The sequence below is a fragment of the Barbus barbus genome (genome assembly GCF_936440315.1).
Source record: "Barbus barbus genome assembly, chromosome: 4".
NCBI classification, from domain to species: Eukaryota; Metazoa; Chordata; class Actinopteri; order Cypriniformes; family Cyprinidae; genus Barbus; species Barbus barbus.
Window position 1 is genome coordinate 36,840,214 of NC_136732.1, and position 21,751 is coordinate 36,861,964.

At 38.1% G+C, this 21,751-nt stretch overlaps 3 protein-coding genes across 3 annotated transcripts; all 3 read left to right on the top strand.

The window, feature by feature from the left end:
• Positions 1–6,938: 6,938 nt before the first annotated feature.
• Positions 6,939–9,413, top strand: LOC306863114 (interferon a3-like). The gene is made up of 4 exons (XM_079406299.1): positions 6,939–8,238; positions 8,421–8,576; positions 8,899–8,991; positions 9,226–9,413. Exons 1-4 carry the CDS (start codon positions 8,224–8,226, stop codon positions 9,313–9,315), a joined length of 354 nt encoding a protein of 117 aa, XP_079262425.1. The 5' UTR covers positions 6,939–8,223; the 3' UTR covers positions 9,316–9,413.
• Positions 9,414–14,269: 4,856 nt separating this feature from the next.
• Positions 14,270–15,110, top strand: LOC306863081 (uncharacterized protein). The gene is made up of 4 exons (XM_079406253.1): positions 14,270–14,339; positions 14,578–14,727; positions 14,813–14,887; positions 14,997–15,110. The coding sequence occupies exons 1-4, from the start codon at positions 14,307–14,309 to the stop codon at positions 15,102–15,104; spliced, it is 366 nt and encodes a 121-aa protein (XP_079262379.1). The 5' UTR covers positions 14,270–14,306; the 3' UTR covers positions 15,105–15,110.
• Positions 15,111–18,785: 3,675 nt separating this feature from the next.
• Positions 18,786–21,273, top strand: LOC306863106 (interferon a3-like). Its single transcript, XM_079406289.1, has 6 exons — positions 18,786–18,894; positions 19,355–19,432; positions 20,028–20,099; positions 20,282–20,437; positions 20,760–20,852; positions 21,088–21,273. The coding sequence occupies exons 3-6, from the start codon at positions 20,085–20,087 to the stop codon at positions 21,175–21,177; spliced, it is 354 nt and encodes a 117-aa protein (XP_079262415.1). The 5' UTR covers positions 18,786–18,894; positions 19,355–19,432; positions 20,028–20,084; the 3' UTR covers positions 21,178–21,273.
• Positions 21,274–21,751: the final 478 nt, after the last annotated feature.

Below are 21,751 nucleotides of genomic sequence, written 5' to 3' on the forward strand. Positions count from 1 at the left end.
GAATGTCGTGAAAAAGTTCATTTTTTCTTGTAAGTTATTTCAAGAAGTGAAACTTTCATATATTTTAGATTCATTGCATGTAAAGTAAAACATTTCAAAAGTTTTTTTTGTTTTAATTTTGATGATTAGAGCTTACAGCTGATGAAAGTCAAAAATCAGTATCTCAAATTATTAGAATATTTACATTTGAGTTTCAATTAATGACCATCGCTACAGTATAAATTCCGGGTATCTCTTGTTCTTTGAAACCACAATAATGGAGAAGACTGCTGACTTGGCAATGATCCAGAAGACGAACATTGACGCCCTCCACAAAGAGGGTAAGTCACAGAGGGTCATTACTGAAAGGTGTGGCTGTTCACAGAGTGCTATATCAAAGCATATTAAATGCAAAGTTGACTGGAAGGAAGAAATTGGGTAGAAAAAGGTGCACAAGCAACAGGAATGACCGCAAGCTTGAGAATACCGTCAAGCAAAGCTGATTCAAACACTTGGTAGAGATTCACAAGGAGTGGACTGAAGCTGGAGTCAGTGCATCAAGAGTCTCCACGCTCAGACGTCTTCAGGAAAAGGGCTACCAAGCCACTTCTGAACCAGAGACAACGCAGAAGCGTCTTACCTGGGCTACGGAGAAAAAGAACTGGACTGTTGCTCAGTGGTCCAAAGTCCTCTTTTCAGATGAAAGTAAATTTTGCATTTCATTTGGAAATCAAGGTCCCAGAGTCTGGAGGAAGATTGGAGAGGCACAGAATCCATGTTGCTTGAAGTCCAGTGTGACGTTCATAGTCAGTGATGATTTAGGCTGCCATGTCATCTGCTGGTGTTGGTCCACTGTGTTTTCTGAAGTCCACAGTCAACGCAGCCATCTACCAGGAAATTTTAGAGCACTTCATGCTTCCTTCTGCTGACAAGCTTTATGGAGATGCTGATTTTATTTTCCAGCAGGACTTGGCACCTGCCCACACTGCCAAAGGTACCAAAAGCTGGTTCAATGACCATGGTGTTACTGTGCTTGATTGGCCAGCAAACTCGCCTGACCTGAACCCCATAGAGAATCTATGGGGTATTGTCAAGAGGAAGATGAGAGACACCAGACCCAACAATGCAGATGATCTGAAGGCCGCTATCAAAGCAACCTGGGCTTCCATTACACCTGAGCAGTGCCACAGGCTGATTGCCTCCATGCCACGCCGAATTGAGGCAGTAATTAAAGCAAAAGGAGCCCCTACCAAGTATTGAGTACTGTAACACCACGCCAGCAGAGGGAGCCCTCACCCGAGTACTGACTGCATGCTCCCTCTGCTGCTTCTACTATCACTTCCTGTTTGGCAGTATTTAAGGACGGACCATGTGCTCACAAACTCGCGAAGTATTGCCAGTTTGACCTGCCTTACCGAGCGTCTATTTACACTTTATGCCTGATTACCTGTTGCCATTTTGCTTTGTTCCTGATTCACGAGTTTTCGGATCTCCCTTTGGATTGTTTGCTAGTTGGACTGATTACACGGTTTGATCCCAGCTCTGTCTCCTCTTTATCGCTATTTGGATTATCCCTTCTGTTTTGGCTGCTCAATCGGACTGTCTTTTTGGATTTGACCTACTGCCTGTTATATCACTCAGCTGCTTGGATCATCTTTATGCTTTGTACGCCTGTTGACTGTCTTTCCGGTATTGACCTTTTGCCTGCTCACTTGTACTCTGCTCTTCTGAATAAACAACCGCACATGGATTCTACTTCTGCCTCAGCGTCCTCGTTACAGAATACTTCGCCTCCCATGAATCCAGCGGAAGTTTCAAACCTGCAAGCAGCGTTCGCTTACCAAAGCGAACTGCTAAATAAATACCAAGAACAACTTGGCAAACTTCAATCGGTTAACGAACACCTCACGCAGTACATCCGCTCGCTGCCTCCTCCCACGCCCAGGACGGTAAGCTTTGCTCTACCTGACAAGTTTGATGGTACTGCTGAACTGTGCAAAGGGTTTGTTCGACAAGTTAAACTTTACTTTGATCATCAAGGAGACAGATTTGAAACCAATGAGAAGAGATGTGCATTTTTGATGACCTTGCTTTCTGGTAAAGCTATCGATTGGGCAGCTGCAGTGTGGGATTCCGATCCCCAGATCAGGCTTTCTGTTAACTATTTTCTGGAACAACTTCGGGAAGTGTTTGAATATCCCGCGGGGGGCAGGGATATATCAACACAGATTATAAACTTGAAACAAGGAAACCGCACCGCAGCCGAATTCGCCATCGAATTCAGAACCCTGGCTGCTCAAAGTGGGTGGAATGACGTTTCATTAACTGCTATGTTTTACCACAGTCTTAATGCCGATCTACAAACCGAACTCGCCTGTCGTAGGGAGGATCTATCATTCACGGATTTTGTCTCTCTCACCGTAAAGATTGATAACCTCATGAGACAAACTCCCAAGCGCAAGACTCTGAAGGAGAATCTACGAGGCCCATCTATTCCCACAACCAACACACCTGTTACCCGGGAGGAACCTATGCAACTCAATGTTTCACGTTTGTCCGAAGAGGAGAGAGAGAGACGTCGCACTCATAATCTGTGCTACTATTGCGGGGGAATCGGCCATCGCAGTATCGGGTGTCCCCAAAAGCAACAAACCAGCTCAAGGGTAAATATCAACCACCTTTCCCTGTTATGTAATCGTACATTAACACTTCCCGTTTTGCTTAAAAATGATACTCTGTCTCTTGAATTAACCACCATGATAGATTCGGGAGCAGCACTGAATCTCATCAACCGGACCATAGTGGAGAAATACCAGATTCCCATTCAACCATGCACACCTCCCATAAAGATCAAAGCCATCAATGACACCCTCATCGGAGAAGGAATTAACCACCAAACTCAAACGCTCACCCTCAAAATAGGCCTGTTCCACCAAGAATCCATCTCCTTCTACATCGTCGACTCCCCTAAGCATGATACCATACTCGGATTCCCCTGGCTATCCACTCATGACCCTGACATCTCCTGGCGTCACGGTGAGCTTACACACTGGTCCCATTTCTGTCTTAAAAACTGCTTTACCATAAAACCCCAACCGTGTTTTGCCACCAATATTGAAAGCCCCACAACCACTAATAGTATCACCATCCCTTCCTATTATACCGATCTGTCTGATGTTTTTAGTAAGTCCAAAGCCACACAGTTACCACCACACCGCCCTTGGGACTGTACCATCGACTTACTCCCCAATGCCATGCCTCCCAAGAGCAAAGTCTACCCCCTTTCTAGAACTGAGAACCAAGCCATGGACGATTACATCACCGAGGCTTTGGACTCCGGATTTATCCGACCGTCCACCTCTCCAGCTGCTGCGGGGTTCTTCTTCGTCGAGAAGAAGGATGGAGGATTGAGACCTTGTATCGACTATCGAGGACTCAACAATGTCACGGTTAAGTTTCGCTACCCACTCCCTCTAGTGCCATCTGCCTTAGAACAACTACGCGAAGCCACGATTTACACAAAGCTAGACTTACGAAGTGCCTATAACCTCATTCGGATTAAGGAAGGAGATGAGTGGAAAACCGCCTTCCTCACCACCAGGGGGCACTATGAATACCTGGTCATGCCTTATGGGCTAGCGAATTCACCAGCTGTGTTTCAATCATTCATCAACGAAATCTTCAAGGATCTCCTCAACAAGTACGTCATCGCCTACATTGACGATATTCTCATTTACTCCAAATCTGCAGAAGAACACGTCAACCATGTGAGAACAGTACTATCACGGCTTCTCAAGAACCAACTCTACGTGAAGGCTGAGAAATGTGAATTTCATGTACACCAAACATCCTTCCTAGGCTATCATATTAGTCACCAAGGGGTTAAAATGGACGTTGCCAAAATCCAAGCAGTTACTGAATGGCCACAGCCCTCCACTATCAAAGAACTACAAAGATTCCTCGGCTTTGCAAATTTCTATAGACGATTTATCCGTGACTACAGCATGGTAGCAGCTCCTTTAACTTCACTCCTGAGAGGCAAACCTTCCAAATTACCATGGACTCACGAAGCCAGCCAAGCCTTCGTCACACTCAAAGAAAAATTCACGTCGGGCCCCATTCTTAAACACCCTGACCCCAGCCTTCCATTCATCGTAGAAGTGGACGCCTCGGACTGCGGTATAGGGGCCGTCCTCTCTCAACGGCATGGTCACCCCGGCAAATTGTATCCCTGTGCATTCTTTTCCAGAAAGCTTACTAACGCCGAACGCAACTATGATATAGGCAACAAGGAACTCCTATCCATGAAGGCAGCAATCGAGGAATGGAGGCACTGGTTAGAAGGGGCCACTCACCCCTTCCAAGTTATCACAGATCATAAAAACCTCGAATACATTAAAGGGGCTAAACGTCTGAATCCTCGCCAAGCTCGGTGGGCCCTCTTTTTTACCCGCTTCCAATTTACAGTGACCTACAGACCAGGCAGCAAGAACTGTAAAGCTGATGCTCTCTCAAGACGCCATGATCTCCCTACCAACCACCAATCACCTGAATCCATTCTTCCCCCCACGGTAATTTTAGCACCCATCTCCTGGGACATTATGGAGGAAATACAACGAGAACAGCAACAAAATCCACCACCCGCCAATTGCCCCCCAAACAAACACTTCGTGCCCCAAACCCTCCGCCATCGTGTTATACAATGGGTTCACTCCTCACTCAGTTCCGGACACCCCGGCATCTCCCGTACCCTCCAACTGGTCCAAAATTCCTTCTGGTGGCCCTCTATGACCAAGGATGTTCCCACCTATGTCAAAGCCTGTTCCATATGCGCCCAATCTAAGACCCCCAAAGAACTGCCCTCCGGTCTCCTCCAACCACTACCCATCCCACAGCGCCCTTGGTCACATCTGTCCATTGACTTCATCACGGATCTGCCTCTGTCCAACGAATTCACGACTATCCTAGTCACCATTGATCGCTTCTCCAAATCATGCCGTCTCATACCGCTCAGAGGATTGCCCACAGCCATGGAAACCGCCCTCGCCCTCTTCCACAATGTGTTTAGGATTTATGGCCTACCAGAGGATATCGTAAGTGACAGAGGCACACAATTCACATCTCAAGTTTGGAAGGAATTCTGTAGGCAACTGGATATTAACGTCAGCTTAACCTCAGGCTATCACCCACAGGCCAATGGGCAGGTGGAAAGACTGAACCAAGAGATCGGACGTTACCTTCGTACCTACTGTAGTCGAGAACAACATCGATGGTCAGAATTCCTCCCATGGGCCGAATATGCCCAGAACTCACTAATCCATTCCTCTACAGGCCTTACCCCCTTTCAGTGTGTCCTGGGGTTTCAACCACCGATGTTCCCGTGGTCCGGTGCACCCTCCTCGGTTCCAGCAGTGGATGACTGGATCCAACGTAGCGAGAGGGTGTGGGACAGCGCGCATGTTCATCTCCAGCGGGCCATCAGGACTCAGGAAGTTCAGGCCAATCGAAGACGCCGTCCACACCCTCCCTACCAACCGGGACAACGGGTCTGGCTCTCAACTCGGGACATCAAGCTGCGGCTGCCCAGCAGGAAGCTCTCTCCAAGGTATGTAGGACCTTTTAAAATTCTACGTAGAATTAACGAGGTTACCTACCAATTAGAGCTTCCTGCTAACTATCGTATCTCTCCCTCCTTCCATGTCTCCCTCCTGAAACCGGTCCACCCGGATGCTGACCCCGGCCATGAAGCCCCAGAACCACCACCACCCATCGATATTGACGGAACTCCCGCGTATCAGGTGAACGAGTTGCTGGACTCGCGCCGTCGAGGGGGTCAGCTCCAATACTTGGTGGACTGGGAGGGGTATGGACCTGAGGAGAGATCGTGGGTGGCCGCCCGCGACATCCTGGACCCGTCGCTCATCGAGGAGTTTCATCGAGCCAGACCCGACCGACCTGCACCACGACCACGGGGACGTCCACGTAGAGCTCCGGGAGTCGCTCCTAGGGGGAGGGGTTCTGTAACACCACGCCAGCAGAGGGAGCCCTCACCCGAGTACTGACTGCATGCTCCCTCTGCTGCTTCTACTATCACTTCCTGTTTGGCAGTATTTAAGGACGGACCATGTGCTCACAAACTCGCGAAGTATTGCCAGTTTGACCTGCCTTACCGAGCGTCTATTTACACTTTATGCCTGATTACCTGTTGCCATTTTGCTTTGTTCCTGATTCACGAGTTTTCGGATCTCCCTTTGGATTGTTTGCTAGTTGGACTGATTACACGGTTTGATCCCAGCTCTGTCTCCTCTTTATCGCTATTTGGATTATCCCTTCTGTTTTGGCTGCTCAATCGGACTGTCTTTTTGGATTTGACCTACTGCCTGTTATATCACTCAGCTGCTTGGATCATCTTTATGCTTTGTACGCCTGTTGACTGTCTTTCCGGTATTGACCTTTTGCCTGCTCACTTGTACTCTGCTCTTCTGAATAAACAACCGCACATGGATTCTACTTCTGCCTCAGCGTCCTCGTTACAAGTACATATACAGTAAATTAACATATTTTCCAGAAGGCCAACAATTCACTAAAAATGTTTTTTTATTGGTCTTATGAAGTATTCTAATTTGTTGAAATAGTGAATTGGTGGGTTTTTGTTAAATGTGAGCCTAAATCATCACAATTAAAAGAACCAAAGACTTAAACTACTTCAGTCTGTGTGCATTGAATTTATTTAATACACGAGTTTCACAATTTGAGTTGAATTACTGAAATAAATGAACTTTTCCACGACATTCTAATTTATTGAGATGCACCTGTATTATTTTGATAAACTGATGGGCAATGCAGCTCATTTTTCTGGTGTAGTGACAAATGATGAGAAATTGCATTTCTCTGCACCATGAGAAAGCTGCGGTGAAATCCAGTGAGAGCTATTTTACGAGGTTGCGTCAGCACGCTGCGTAAAGGCATTACGTCTCAAACAGAAAGTGTTCTTCTGGACGCGCAACCCACAGATATAACCCCCTTCTTGTTTAGAAACATCAGCGAGCTTGAAATACTTTGGAATCAGGTAATTATTTTGAGGCGTGGGATTGCTTTAACTTATATTGAAGACGCTAATAACATTTATTTGTGTATTACATGTCATGTTGTGTGCGTTTTGCGCTGGTGTGTAGTAGGCTCAACTAAAGACGATTAAAGAGTAAACTATAACTAATATATTCTTTTCACTTCTTTTCTAAGTACAACATATATTGCTTTTAAAAGTATATTTATTATTAATAGTAGACCAGATGATATATTTTGTATAGAAGTCTATTCGTCTGAACACAACTAGAAAGTGAAAGTAAGCCGGAGAGCACCGACCTGCTGCGTTTTCCCTTTCCATACTTCCGAATAAAATCCAGCATACTCCACTATGTCCCTGCAACATTCTCTCGAGCCACACAGTAGAAAACTACTGCACGTATACAAAGATGAAACAAACTCAAATGTGGACGTATATCTTTGTGATATTTGTAACTCTGCAGAGCCAGTGCTCCGCTTGCAGATGGCTCGGCCGGTATGGGACGGTGAGCGCCGAATCTCTGAGTCTGCTTAAGGAAATAGTAAGTAGCCTACACTTTTAAAGCTTCATTAATTATTTGTAAATGTTCATCAGAAGACATTAGACTGCTGCGCAATACAGCCACAACAATTTTCTGCAAGGTCCTTAAGACTCTCGATTTGCCTATATATTTAGGCTATACAACAGATTTATTGTTTTTGTAATGTCTAGTTGTTAATTCAACCTTAGACTACAGAATGATCCACGACTATTTGGAATATATCGTAATAAACGTGTTTTACCTATTGAGGGATGCTTTCACGTTTACTCTGATTCGTTCAGCGCTAAAAAAAACTGTAAAAGTGTCCATCATTATGTTACAACATCTTTGCTTTAGCCATTTATTCACAATAATTCTCAGAGTTTTCTTTATTAGTAATTAATTCAACGTGGTTGATTGACAAATCAATGTTATCAATCCGTTTGATAAAAATGATCTAAGTCAAGATTTCATTTTTTGTACATTGATATTTTTAACATTTTTGTAAAAAGTCTTAAGAAAGTTTTGGTGCATATGGATGAACAGCTAAATATGCAGCATAAGGAACATATCAGAACTTACAAATTACTCTGTTTTATAGGGTGGACAATATCCTCAGAATATCAGGGTGGATTTTCCGGGACCCCTGTACAACTTGATGGACAAAGCTGAGGTTTGTAAACTTTTCTCTGTGATCAAACATTTAATTCCATAAATAAAACTTATGCTATCAAAATAAATAGGCAAAAATGAGATCAGAATTTCATTATGTGAAAATCTTATAGAACTTGTATACAGCACAACGGTCTTTGTGTGGGGCCAGTTACCTAAACACAGCATTATGTCTCCTTACAGGTGGAGGACCAGGTGAAGTTTCTCGTCTTGACCGTAGATCATATCATCAAGCTCATGGATGCCTCAGAGCACATGAATTCAGTGAAATGGAACCCAAAGACAGTGGAATATTTCCTAAAAGACCTGCACAGGCAGTCATCTGAGCTTAAAGAATGTGTAAGTCCTGTCTGAAAGTATTTGTGCTTATTCTGATAAACTGATTTCAGAATTCCATTCTATGAATTACACATAATCCTGTATTATCATCAAAGGGATTGTCTTAATAGTAATAGACCATGAATTTAGATTGAATGATTCCACTCAAACTTATAACCTCAAAACTGTTAAGACATTAATCATGTTGATGTTCAGATCAAAAGCCTAACTTAATAAGAGCAATACAATAAATGTGTTATATGAAATGCAAAAATTACCTTTTGTTATTTTGTCATTCATGTTATTTCTTCTCATTGTTTATATTTTGTTTACATTTTATCAGGTGGCCCAATACCAAAAGCCGTTGCAAAAGGAGTCTTACGAGATCAGGATAAATAGGCACTTCAGGGATTTGAAGAAGATTTTAAAGAAAGAAGTAAGTTTGATTGCATGATATATATCACAGCTTGTTACATTGTTTGTATGTGCTTTTATGCCCTTTAATTTGTTGACTGATTTCTGTAATCAGCTTAATTTTTCTTAGTGCCTTAAGAGGCATGTTGTATTTGCACTTCTGCGATGTTAATGTTACTTTGTAAAGAGTAAAGGGAATTATTTTCTTGCATATAAAATGCAAAGTCAGTGATAGATGTTCCTCTTGTGTTTTAAGAAATATAGTGCTCAAGCATGGGAACAAATCCGGAGAGCTGTGAGAAGCCACCTTCAGAGGATGGACATCATCGCAAACAAAGCTAAATAAAGTTTCTGCTAAGAGTTTAAGAGACAATAATGACAGAAAAATATCTGACTTGTGACACATTCCATAGAAAGAAAAAAAAAGTTACAAAAACTGCCTTAAAAACAAATACTGGAAAAAAAAGAATGTTATAAATGTATTTGTGTATTCACATGTTTGTATTTAATTGCAATGAATGTAGCCTAGAAGTCGCTTACATTGACCAATGGGTAGTGCTTTAATACAGAGTTTACCTTATGTGTTTCCTATGAAAACTTGAAGTTATCAGGTCAAAAAAGTTAATTACATTTCTTACAAATATCTGTGAAAGCTTTTCTTTTGGTTTAGGTGAGGATAAGCCTCTTTGCCTAAACTATACTCAGATATTTTGCAAACTACTTGAAAAAATGATCATATGTGTTAATTGTCAGTCAGCCAGCATGTTGTGATGCACATGCATGTTTGGTATGTTTCATATTTGTTTAAAGTATATTTAAATCGATTTCTTTGTGCACAATTTTTATATCCCAGTATATTTATTGTTTTCATATTTAATATTATTTATAGTTATTTATTTGCTCTAATTGTCATAAAATGTTTTGTACTTTCAAATAAAAATTATTTATTGAAACTGCTTGAGGTTTTTACCATTGTTTACCAAATACTTTGGACTTCCACACCCCAATAGAGTTTACAATTCCTTGAAGCCTATTTACTTCGTCTATGGTTTAGAACATGTTCTTTCTGAAAAGTAAAGTTTTTTTTTTTTTTTTGGGTTATGCTTTATTTTAAGGTGTCCTTGTTATGGTGTAATTATACATTTAAGTACCGATTCGAGTAATATTAATTTACTTATGGTTAGGGTTTGGCTTAGGGTTACTTGCATGTAATTATTCATAATTTGTTGTTATTATAATAGTAAGTACATGCAACGTGTAACAATGACACGTTAGAATAAAGTGTAACCTTTTTAAATTCTTATGAACAGATATTTCTGTAATGCAAATGCTTCACTATAATGGATATCACAAAGAGGCTCTTCTCGAAGGGGGGCGCCAAAGTCATATCTGGGGCATAACATTTCTTCTGTGAGACACCAGGAAGATATTTGGGGTGGAAATGTCTCTGTTTTTGTCAATACAACATCTGAAACATCTTTTATTTTCCAAAGAAGAAATAAAATCACACATTGGAACGAAATAAGCACTGTAGTAAAAGGATGACTGAATTAAAATTTTTGAACTTTAAATTCAAGCTGTCGAGATATGAATAAAAAGGCAATTCCAATGGCATAACAATGTAGCAAAAACTCTTAAAACTACATTTCGTGACACAACAACATATTTCTAATACATGTCTATTTTGTGGCTATTTCATTGCTGGAAAGACCTCTCAGGCAATCAGATTACAGGATAATCCCTGATAACAACAGTCATCATTAGCAATGCAGGATAAACATCTGGGTATTTAAGGCCTGAGCTTCTTTACCCTATCATCAGTCACACTGCTGCTCACTTTAGTTTCATTCATCTTGCTCCTCAGTTATCCACTGTAAATGAAACCAGAGGACTTCAGTAGGCTATTAATAGTAGGCCTGCAGTAAGTGTTTGTCTTCAGCAATAGTTGCCACAACGATTATTATTACAGTGTAATGAATTTAAGTTTAAGTGTTTTTAAGAAGTTTGAAATTTATGAAGTTTGGATTTAAGACCATAAACAGGTAAGATTTTTAAACACTTTATTCTCAAATAACATTTTATGTCCTCATTAGTGATAAGACTGTGCAGTAAAGTCCGTCTTGTCTGAACTTTTGGGCTCAAAAAGAACAGTTTCGTCATTCTTCAATTGCGGTGGCAAGTGGTATCCCTCTACTTTTCAACAGTTGAAATAAACTTTAAATACCAATAAATTATAATATGTTTGCATGTTTGTATTCTGTAGGGTAAACACAGTTTGTGCACTATTAATAATTACATTTTTGTTTTAAAATGTAATTATTACCTCACGTCGTTTGGGCAGATAAGAACATTTAAAATGACCATTTAACTAACAGACTAGTCTAACGTTACCTCACTGGATTAAGGTTGATTTTACCATTTAACCACTCATGACCACACAAACAAAGAACGAATAAATATTATAATTATATTTCAGTACATATGATATTTAGAATGATTCCATGAATTCACTTACCGTTAGCCTTTTGGAGAGATTCAAAAATAACGGACAGTCTTCCCAAAGCCTCGAACATCAGCGAATGAAGCATGAAGAATGAAGACACTGCTATACACCTCATTTGGGCAGATAAAATCATTTAAAATTAGATTATGTTTCACCAGTTAGAAAAAACAACAATAAATAACCATTTTGTTCTAGCTATTAAAATAGTTATATGTACACACACTTACCGTCGATTTCTGTCAGACTCTCAGAGAAAACGCATCCTGTTCCCGCGCAGGGGTAACTTCAAATGAAATGAGCGGGAAGAAACGGCGCGAAACTGCATTTGCCAAATAACAAATAAATAAATAAATAAAATAGGACAATTTATTCATAAAGTTTGGAAAAGCCATCCTGTTACGTTATGTTATGTTAATTAAAAATGTTTTATTTCAAACATACCATTTTACATCTTGACTCTCCTCACCTCACAATAAAGACTGAAAGGAGGGGGAGGGGAAGAATATTGGTATTTAAAGTATCAGAAAACTAATTATCTTCTTTTAGCGTTTGTAAAGATACTATATATTATATTATTACACTATACTATAATATATATATATATATATATATATATATATATATATATATATGTCAGTCCTCTGTCGTGTGTGTCGTGTTCCTGCCTCTTGTGTCCATATTTGGTTTGTTTCCTGTCCTCGTCCTATGTGATCATTAGTTAATCCTTGTCCAGCTGTGTTTGTCTCGTTATCTATGATTTACCTGTGTATATTAGTCCTGTCTATTCTGTTAGATTTCGTCTGGTCTACTCGTTACTCCCGGTGTTTCTTGTCTGTAAGCCTAGTCTTGCCGTGCCTTGATGTTCAGTAAAGACTATTATTTGAGGTTACGTCCTCGGCTGGGTGTTCTTGTGTCCTCCTTGTGTGTTCACCATGACAATATATATATATATATGTGTGTGTGTGTGTGTGTCACAATTATCTGGAATATAAAACATTATACTATAATATTAGAATTTTTTTTTTTTTAAATTCATTATTAGTTTCAGTGTTGCAATATTTAACACCATTTAATAGCGTATCCTATTAAGGTCAACATTTCTTCATGCATTATTTATTATTATGTGTTATGAATATTATTGGAAAGCGCAACAATGTTTTGGCCCTTCAAGATGAATGGTAGTTTTAATTTTTTCTAAATGTAGCATAAGAAACTTTGACTGGGATTTTAATATGAATTTCCAGAGAGGACAACGAAAGATGCAGGTAATTAACTAATTGTCCTCTGAACTGAAAAACAGTTTGCTTACATTTTCCTTTTTCACTGGTATTTAATCAATTATTATTTTATTTTTTATGTAGACAGTATTTCTTCTCGCATTTAGCCTAGGTGTAGCTACTATTACTATAATCATAATACGCTGCGTCATAATACGCTGCTCATGTGGGAATGCTGAAGGAATTCTGCTGGAGAGCGCATGCTGCTCATTGTGGAAACTGAAAGTGAAATGCTCTGCATGTAAACAGTGCCCTGTAACAATGAGGAATTACCACCCGCTCCAGTTGTCATCACCTTACACAAACGGTTTGATGATATCACCCTAAACAAGATCTTACAGCTGTTTTTAAATCGTGTTTTATTTAATTTTTTTTGGCGAATAGGCTATATAACGCAAACAGAAAGACAGAACAAAAGGCTACAGATAACGTCTTGATAGGCTATTAAAAATAATAATTATATTCATTTGTCTCGTATTGACATCACACTTCTTATGATGTCATTGCGTCTACACAGTGATAGTGGATGAAAGTCCCAGTCTGACTCTCTCTCTCTGTGTTTTCACGGTGAGAAGAAGAACGCCCACCAGGACAAAGAGAAGCACGTGATTCTTTCATTTTCTCCTTCTGAAACTTCCACATGGTAATACCTCTGGGCTTCCCGCGCTGTCACCTGCTGAAGGAAATGCAAATTAATAGTATGCCCCCCCCCCTTCTTTGGAGAACATTATATAGCCAGAGCCTTTGCCATAAGATAGTATCCATATCCTAGTAGTCATATCGTTTGAATAGCTCTGCTCTCTAGCTGTCAATACAAAACCACAATGAGAACTGTTTTGTATTTGTTGTGGATTGTCATGTCTCCGTCCATATTTGCAGAGTCCTTTATTCAGAAAGAGAGAAGAGAAATCTTTCGAACAATTAGATTTCTGCGTGAACTGGTGAGACTAATTTTAATTTATCTAATCTAATCTATCTAAACTTTCTATCTATCTATCTATCTATCTATCTATCTATCTATCTATCTATCTATCTATCTATCTATCTATCTATCTATCTATCTATCTATCTCAACAACTGTGTGCTATGGAAATTGAATCTATTAATAAATATTTACTACAGCCTAGATTTATTAGAGGAAAGTTGCTGGATTAATAATATAACGCAAGGTATCACGAACTGGCAAACAATTTGACATGCATGAATAATTAATCTAGGTTCATTGTAAATGATAAATATACTGCTGTTCGTTGTTCATTTTATTAATGTTAATTCATAAAACAACTTGAATGTTTAAATGTTAACAATGTATTAGTATATCCTAAATATAAGGATTAATATATAGGCTCATAATGGTAGTTCCTAGTTGAAAGTGTTACCTTATGAAAAAGATATTGTTCACTGTTCATTAAACTTAATGGTTTAATATTGACAACAGCGTGGCCGCAATATAGCCTGTGTGTATTTAATGGCTAAAAAAGGTCAACGTTTTCTCTCTCTCTCTCTCTCTCTCTCTCTAAGGGCCATAAAGCATGTCCGGTTGAGGTGGAAAAAGCGATGTCTGATCGGTTCACGAGTCTTCCCAAAAAGGTAGGCAACAATATAAAAATACAGGACACAGAAATGTTGCATCCTGCAGATCTATATCTTCCTGCGGAGTTTTAATTGCAGCCTCACTCAAATGTAACTGCATGCTTTCAAGTGATTACAAATAAGTTGATTTGCTCAAGTGTGTCATTCAGTCACTCTGCAGTGAGCTTGATCTCCGGAAATATTGAGCAATGTTTGTTTGACAATGGATGTTTGATCTTTTTTCTCTTGTGGACAGAAAGAAGAAATATCTCAAGCACTGAGGATATCATATAATTCTACCTTTGCGCTCTTCAAGAAGAATAGAACCCACTGCCACTGGAATCACAATGCATTCCAAGATCTAATGGAACACCTCAACAAGCTAAGACAAGCTGAATCACATTTCGTAAGTCAGAAGTTGCGTGGGCTGAGTCAGAATTCACTTTCATTATTTACAGTTTTGGACGTTAATCGTTATCGTTAATATCTAGGTCCCGGTGATGAGCTCTGAACTTGAGACGTTGGTCGAGGACTTCAAGAAGCTCGATCAGTTTCTCACACAGCAGGTGAAAAACTCAGCAAACCATACCGAAAAAAATAAAAAGTTTAGAATGTGCTCATACCTTCATAATTTAAATGTACATTGATTAACTGTGTGACTTTTCTTTCCGACAGAATTTTAGCTGCTGCGCGTGGGAAACTGTGCGCCACGACATTCTGGTCGTCATGGACCACTTCAGAAGAATGACAAGAACATTTAATACAGTGCATGCCATCAAATAAATGCTGTCCATTATTTATTTAAACGCTAATATTATAGATTTTATTTAGCAATTTTCATTTTCCATTGAAGTCGATATGGTAAAATGAATCAATGAATTTCCAGATGTGAAGATTTATTAACGGCTCTGGGCTTATGCTATTTATAAACACATTTATTAGAGAATAACTCATTTAGATTACACTAAAATGTTTACAATATGCGAACTTTTATTGTCCACTGTTTATCCGGGAATGTGCTATTATTATTAATATGAAGGAATGTTTATTTTACCTGTTGATTGTATACAATGGATGTCTAAATGTCTTTCTAAATGTGTGGACACGTGTATTTGTCACTTGACCAATGTTGACAAAAAAAATAAATATTTAAATATTTAAAATATTTTTCAGTGTGGGTTTATTTATATTTATATATTTCGAAAGATTTCGGTATATACATTATACTGGGAGAAAAAAAATAAGAACATGAAAATTTACAGTCATTGTGAGGGGTAAAAAAAAACAGTTTATTTAACATATATCTATATTTAAAATGCTATATATTTGCTTCCTACAATAATTTAAGCAGTGAACAAGATAAAAAAATAAAGTAGCCTATTATAAGAAGAACTGTTTATTGCCTATTTATTATTGTTGCTCAAATATTGTTTATATTTCTTTGGGCTCTGACCTCAAACAATATTCGACAGAAAAGGTCGAGGCGACAGCTGTGGTCGAAAGACATCAAACACAGGTATCGATGAGTGAACAATGAAACCCGGAGCCCACTCTCACGAAAAGGTTTTCTCCCGTAAAACTTTCTATAATTCCTTCATCTTTAGTACTGTCTGCTGTAAGGACTTTCTTCGCTGTTACTTTTGTTCCGTGTCTCAAACTGCGATTAAAACATTAAACCTCTTTTAATCTGCTTCATTTCATTGCGGCTCTTCATATAAACTATCTAGATACTGCTAATCTTGGCAAATAGGTGCAACATCTTAAAAGTGCTTTAAGATGATCATTAACTGATTAACTAACCAGAGAAAACCACAGTGACGAGAATATGTTTTTTATTAAAAAAAGAAACGAAAAGCACTAAACTTAAAGATCCAAGTTAGATTTTATTAATCTATGTGAGTGCAAGAAGTCTTGTTTAAAAGTAATATACACTTTTAGCTTTATTTGTTTGATTAAATTTGCACGTGTAACAACTGATTGTTTTATCAATTGTTTATTTTTCTATTTTTTTTTGTAATTGTCATACCATTTCATCAGTGCCATTTAGATTCAAGCTGGTCATTAGTTGGTTAATTTATTTATTTTTATTCTCATTATTTTCTATTTATTTAAATTAGCTATAGCTACCCCTGTTCCAAAACACTATCTATAAATAGCATAACCTGGATTCATTTTTAATAATATATTATTTTCTAAGAAAATGCTACTAGGCTAAATATTTTAACCACAACAACAACAATAATAATGACAATTATTTTGTGACAAAAGACATGGTAACACTATTTTAAGGAGTACACTGTACAAAAAAAAAAAAAAAAAAAAAAGAATAAATAAATAAAAAAAGTTGAGCCAACTTAAAATTTGAAGGCAACAAGCTTCAGCAGATTTTTTAGTTCTCTCGACTAATTTTTGTAGGAGACTCTCAACTTTTTGTTGAATAAATTTAAAACAAGTTGAGAAAATTAAAAAATCTGCTGAAGCTGGTTGCCCTAAAATTTTAAATTGGCTCAACTTTTTTTTTTTTTTACAGTGTACTTGATACAAATGTTAGATGTACTTACTATCATAATAACAATAGATTATGCATAAATGCATGCAAGTAACCCTAAACCAAACCCTAATCCTAACCCTGACCATATAGTAAGTAGGTTACATGTAGTTAATTAATATTACTCAGTACTTAAATGTATAATTACACTGTAACAATAACACCTTAAAATAAAGTGTAGCCGCCTATCCAAAAATATTTGTAAAAAGATATGCTGGAAGTAAATACAGGTGCATCTCAATAAATTAGAATGTCGTGAAAAAGTTCATTTTTTTCTTGTAAGTTATTTCAAGAAGTGAAACTTTCATATATTTTAGATTCATTGCATGTAAAGTAAAACATTTCAAAAGTTTTTTTTGTTTTAATTTTGATGATTAGAGCTTACAGCTGATGAAAGTCAAAAATCAGTATCTCAAATTATTAGAATATTTACATTTGAGTTTCAATTAATGACCATCCCTATACAGTATAAATTCCGGGTATCTCTTGTTCTTTGAAACCACAATAATGGGGAAGACTGCTGACTTGGCAATGATCCAGAAGACGAACATTGACGCCCTCCACAAAGAGGGTAAGTCGCAGAGGGTCATTACTGAAAGGGGTGGCTGTTTACAGAGTGCTGTATCAAAGCATATTAAATGCAAAGTTGACTGGAAGGAAGAAATTGGGTAGGAAAAGGTGCACAAACAACAGGGATGACCGCAAGCTTGAGAATACCGTCAAGCAAAGCTGATTCATACACTTGGGAGAGATTCACAAGGAGTGGACTGAAGCTGGAGTCAGTGCATCAAGAGTCACCACGCTCAGACGTCTTCAGGAAAAGGGCTACCAAGCCACTTCTGAACCAGAGACAACGTCAGAAGCATCTTACCTGGGCTACGGAGAAAAATAACTGGACTGTTGCTCAGTGGTCCAAAGTCCTCTTTTTAGATGAAAGTAAATTTTGCATTTCATTTGGAAATCAAGGTCCCAGAGTCTGGAGGAAGATTGGAGAGGCACATAATCCATGTTGCTTGAAGTCCAGTGTGACGTTCACAGTCAGTGATGATTTGGGCTGCCATGTCATCTGCTGGTGTTGGTCCACTGTGTTTTCTGAAGTCCACAGTCAACCCAGCCATCTACCAGGAAATTTTAGAGCACTTCATGCTTCCTTCTGCTGACAAGCTTTATGGAGATGCTGATTTCATTTTCCAGCAGGACTTGGCACCTGCCCACACTGCCAAAAGTGCCAAAAGCTGGTTCAATGACCATGGTGTTACTGTGCTTGATTGGCCAGCAAACTCGCTTGACCCAAACCCCATAAAGAATCTATGGGGTATTGTCAAGAGGAAGATGAGAGACACCAGACCCAACAATGCAGATGACCTGAAGACCGCTATCAAAGCAACCTGGGCTTCCATTACACCTGAGCAGTGCCACAGGCTGATTGCCTCCATGCCACGCCGCATTGATGCAGTAATTCATGCAAAAGGAGGCCCTACCAAGTATTGAGTACATATACAGTAAATTAACATATTTTCCAGAAGGCCAACAATTCACTAAAAATGTTTTTTTATTGGTCTTATGAAGTATTCTAATTTGTTGAAATAGTGAATTGGTGGGTTTTTGTTAAATGTGAGCCTAAATCATCACAATTAAAAGAACCAAAGACTTAAACTACTTCAGTCTGTGTGCATTGAATTTATTTATTACACGAGTTTCACAATTTGAGTTGAATTACTGAAATAAATTAACTTTTTCCACGACATTCTAATTCATTGAGATGCACCTGTATTATTTTGATAAACTGATGGTCAATGCAGCTAATTTTTCTTGTGTAGTGACAAATGATGAGAAATTGCATTTCTCTGCACCATGAGAAAGCTGCGGTGAAATCCAGTGAGAGCTATTTTACGAGGTTGCGTCAGCACGCTGCGTAAAGGCATTACGTCTCAAACAGAAAGTGTTCTTCTGGACGCGCAACCCACAGATATAACCCCCTTCTTGTTTAGAAACATCAGCGAGCTTGAAATACTTTGGAATCAGGTAATTATTTTGAGGCGTGGGATTGCTTTAACTTATATTGAAGACGCTAATAACATTTATTTGTGTATTACATGTCATGTTGTGTGCGTTTTGCGCTGGTGTGTAGTAGGCTCAACTAAAGACGATTAAAGAGTAAACTATAACTAATATATTCTTTTCACTTCTTTTCTAAGTACAACATATATTGCTTTTAAAAGTATATTTATTATTAATAGTAGACCAGATGATATATTTTGTATAGAAGTCTATTCGCCTGAACACAACTAGAAAGTGAAAGTAAGCCGGAGAGCACCGACCTGCTGCGTTTTCCCTTTCCATACTTCCGAATAAAATCCAGCATACTCCACCATGTCCCTGCAACATTCTCTCGAGCCACACAGTAGAAAGCTACAGCACGTATACAAAGATGAAACAAACTCAAATGTGGACGTATATCTTTGTGATATTTGTAACTCTGCAGAGCCAGTGCTCCGCTTGCAGATGGCTCGGCCGGTATGGGACGGTGAGCGCCGAATCTCTGAGTCTGCTTAGGGAAATAGTAAGTAGCCTACACTTTTAAAGCTTCATTAATTATTTGTAAATGTTCATCAGAAGACATTAGACTTCTGCGCAATACAGCCACAACCATTTTCTGCAAGGTCCTTAAGACTCTCGATTTGCCTATATATTTAGGCTATACAACAGATTTATTGTTTTTGTAATGTCTAGTTGTTAATTCAACCTTAGACTACAGAATGATCCACGACTATTTGGAATATATCGTAATAAACGTGTTTTACCTATTGAGGGATGCTTTCACGTTTACTCTGATTCGTTCAGCGCTAAAAAAAAACTGTAAAAGTGTCCATCATTATGTTACAACATCTTTGCTTTAGCCATTTATTCACAATAATTCTCAGAGTTTTCTTTATTAGTAATTAATTCAACGTGGTTGATTGACAAAGTGTAGTGAACTAATCAATGTTATCAATCCGTTTGATAAAAATGATCTAAGTCAAGATTTCATTTTTTGTACATTGATATTTTTAACATTTTTGTAAAAAGTCTTAAGAAAGTTTTGGTGCATATGGATGAACAGCTAAATATGCAGCATAAGGAACATATCAGAACTTACAAATTACTCTGTTTTATAGGGTGGACAATATCCTCAGAATATCAGGGTGGATTTTCCGGGACCCCTGTACAACTTGATGGACAAAGCTGAGGTTTGTAAACTTTTCTCTGTGATCAAACATTTAATTCCATAAATAAAACTTATGCTATCAAAATAAATAGGCAAAAATGAGATCAGAATTTCATTATGTGAAAATCTTATAGAACTTGTATACAGCACAACGGTCTTTGTGTGGGGCCAGTTACCTAAACACAGCATTATGTCTCCTTACAGGTGGAGGACCAGGTGAAGTTTCTCGTCTTGACCGTAGATCATATCATCAAGCTCATGGATGCCTCAGAGCACATGAATTCAGTGAAATGGAACCCAAAGACAGTGGAATATTTCCTAAAAGACCTGCACAGGCAGTCATCTGAGCTTAAAGAATGTGTAAGTCCTGTCTGAAAGTATTTGTGCTTATTCTGATAAACTGATTTCAGAATTCCATTCTATGAATTACACATAATCCTATATTATCATCAAAGGGATTGTCTTAATAGTAATAGACCATGAATTTAGATTGAATGATTCCACTCAAACTTATAACCTCAAAACTGTTAAGACATTAATCATGTTGATGTTCAGATCAAAAGCCTAACGTAATAAGAGCAATTCAATAAATGTGTTATATGAAATGTAAAATTTACCTTTTGTTATTTTGTCATTCATGTTATTTTTTCTCATTGTTTATATTTTGTTTACATTTTATCAGGTGGCCCAATACCAAAAGCCGTTGCAAAAGGAGTCTTACGAGATCAGGATAAATAGGCACTTCAGGGATTTGAAGAAGATTTTAAAGAAAGAAGTAAGTTTGATTGCATAATATAATATCACAGCTTGTTACATTGTTTGTATGTGCTTTTATGCCCTTTAATTTGTTGACTGATTTCTGTAATCAGCTTAATTTTTCTTAGTGCCTTAAGAGGCATGTTGTATTTGCACTTCTGCGATGTTAATGTTACTTTGTAAAGAGTAAAGGGAATTATTTTCTTGCATATAAAATGCAAAGTCAGTGATAGATGTTCCTCTTGTGTTTTAAGAAATATAGTGCTCAAGCATGGGAAAAAATCCGGAGAGCTGTGAGAAGCCACCTTCAGAGGATGGACATCATCGCAAACAAAGCTAAATAAAGTTTCTGCTAAGAGTTTAAGAGACAATAATGACAGAAAAATATCTGACTTGTGACACATTCCATAGAAAGAAAAAAAAAGTTACAAAAACTGCCTTACAAACAAATACTGGAAAAAAAAGAATGTTATAAATGTATTTGTGTATTCACATGTTTGTATTTAATTGCAATGCCTAGAAGTCGCTTACACTGACCAATGGGTAGTGCTTTAATACAGAGTTTACCTTATGTGTTTCCTATGAAAACTTGAAGTTATCAGGTCAAAAAAGTTAATTACATTTCTTACAAATATCTGTGAAAGCTTTTCTTTTGGTTTAGGTGAGAATAAGCCTCTTTGCCTAAACTATACTCAGATATTTTGCAAACTAAATGAAAAAATGATCATATGTGTTAATTGTCAGTCAGCCAGCATGTTGTGATGCACGTGCATGTTTGGTATGTTTCATATTTGTTTAAAGTATATTTAAATCGATTTATATATCTTTGTGCACAATTTTTATATCCCAGTATATTTATTGTTTTCATATTTAATATTATTTATAGTTATTTATTTGCTCTAATTGTCATAAAATGTT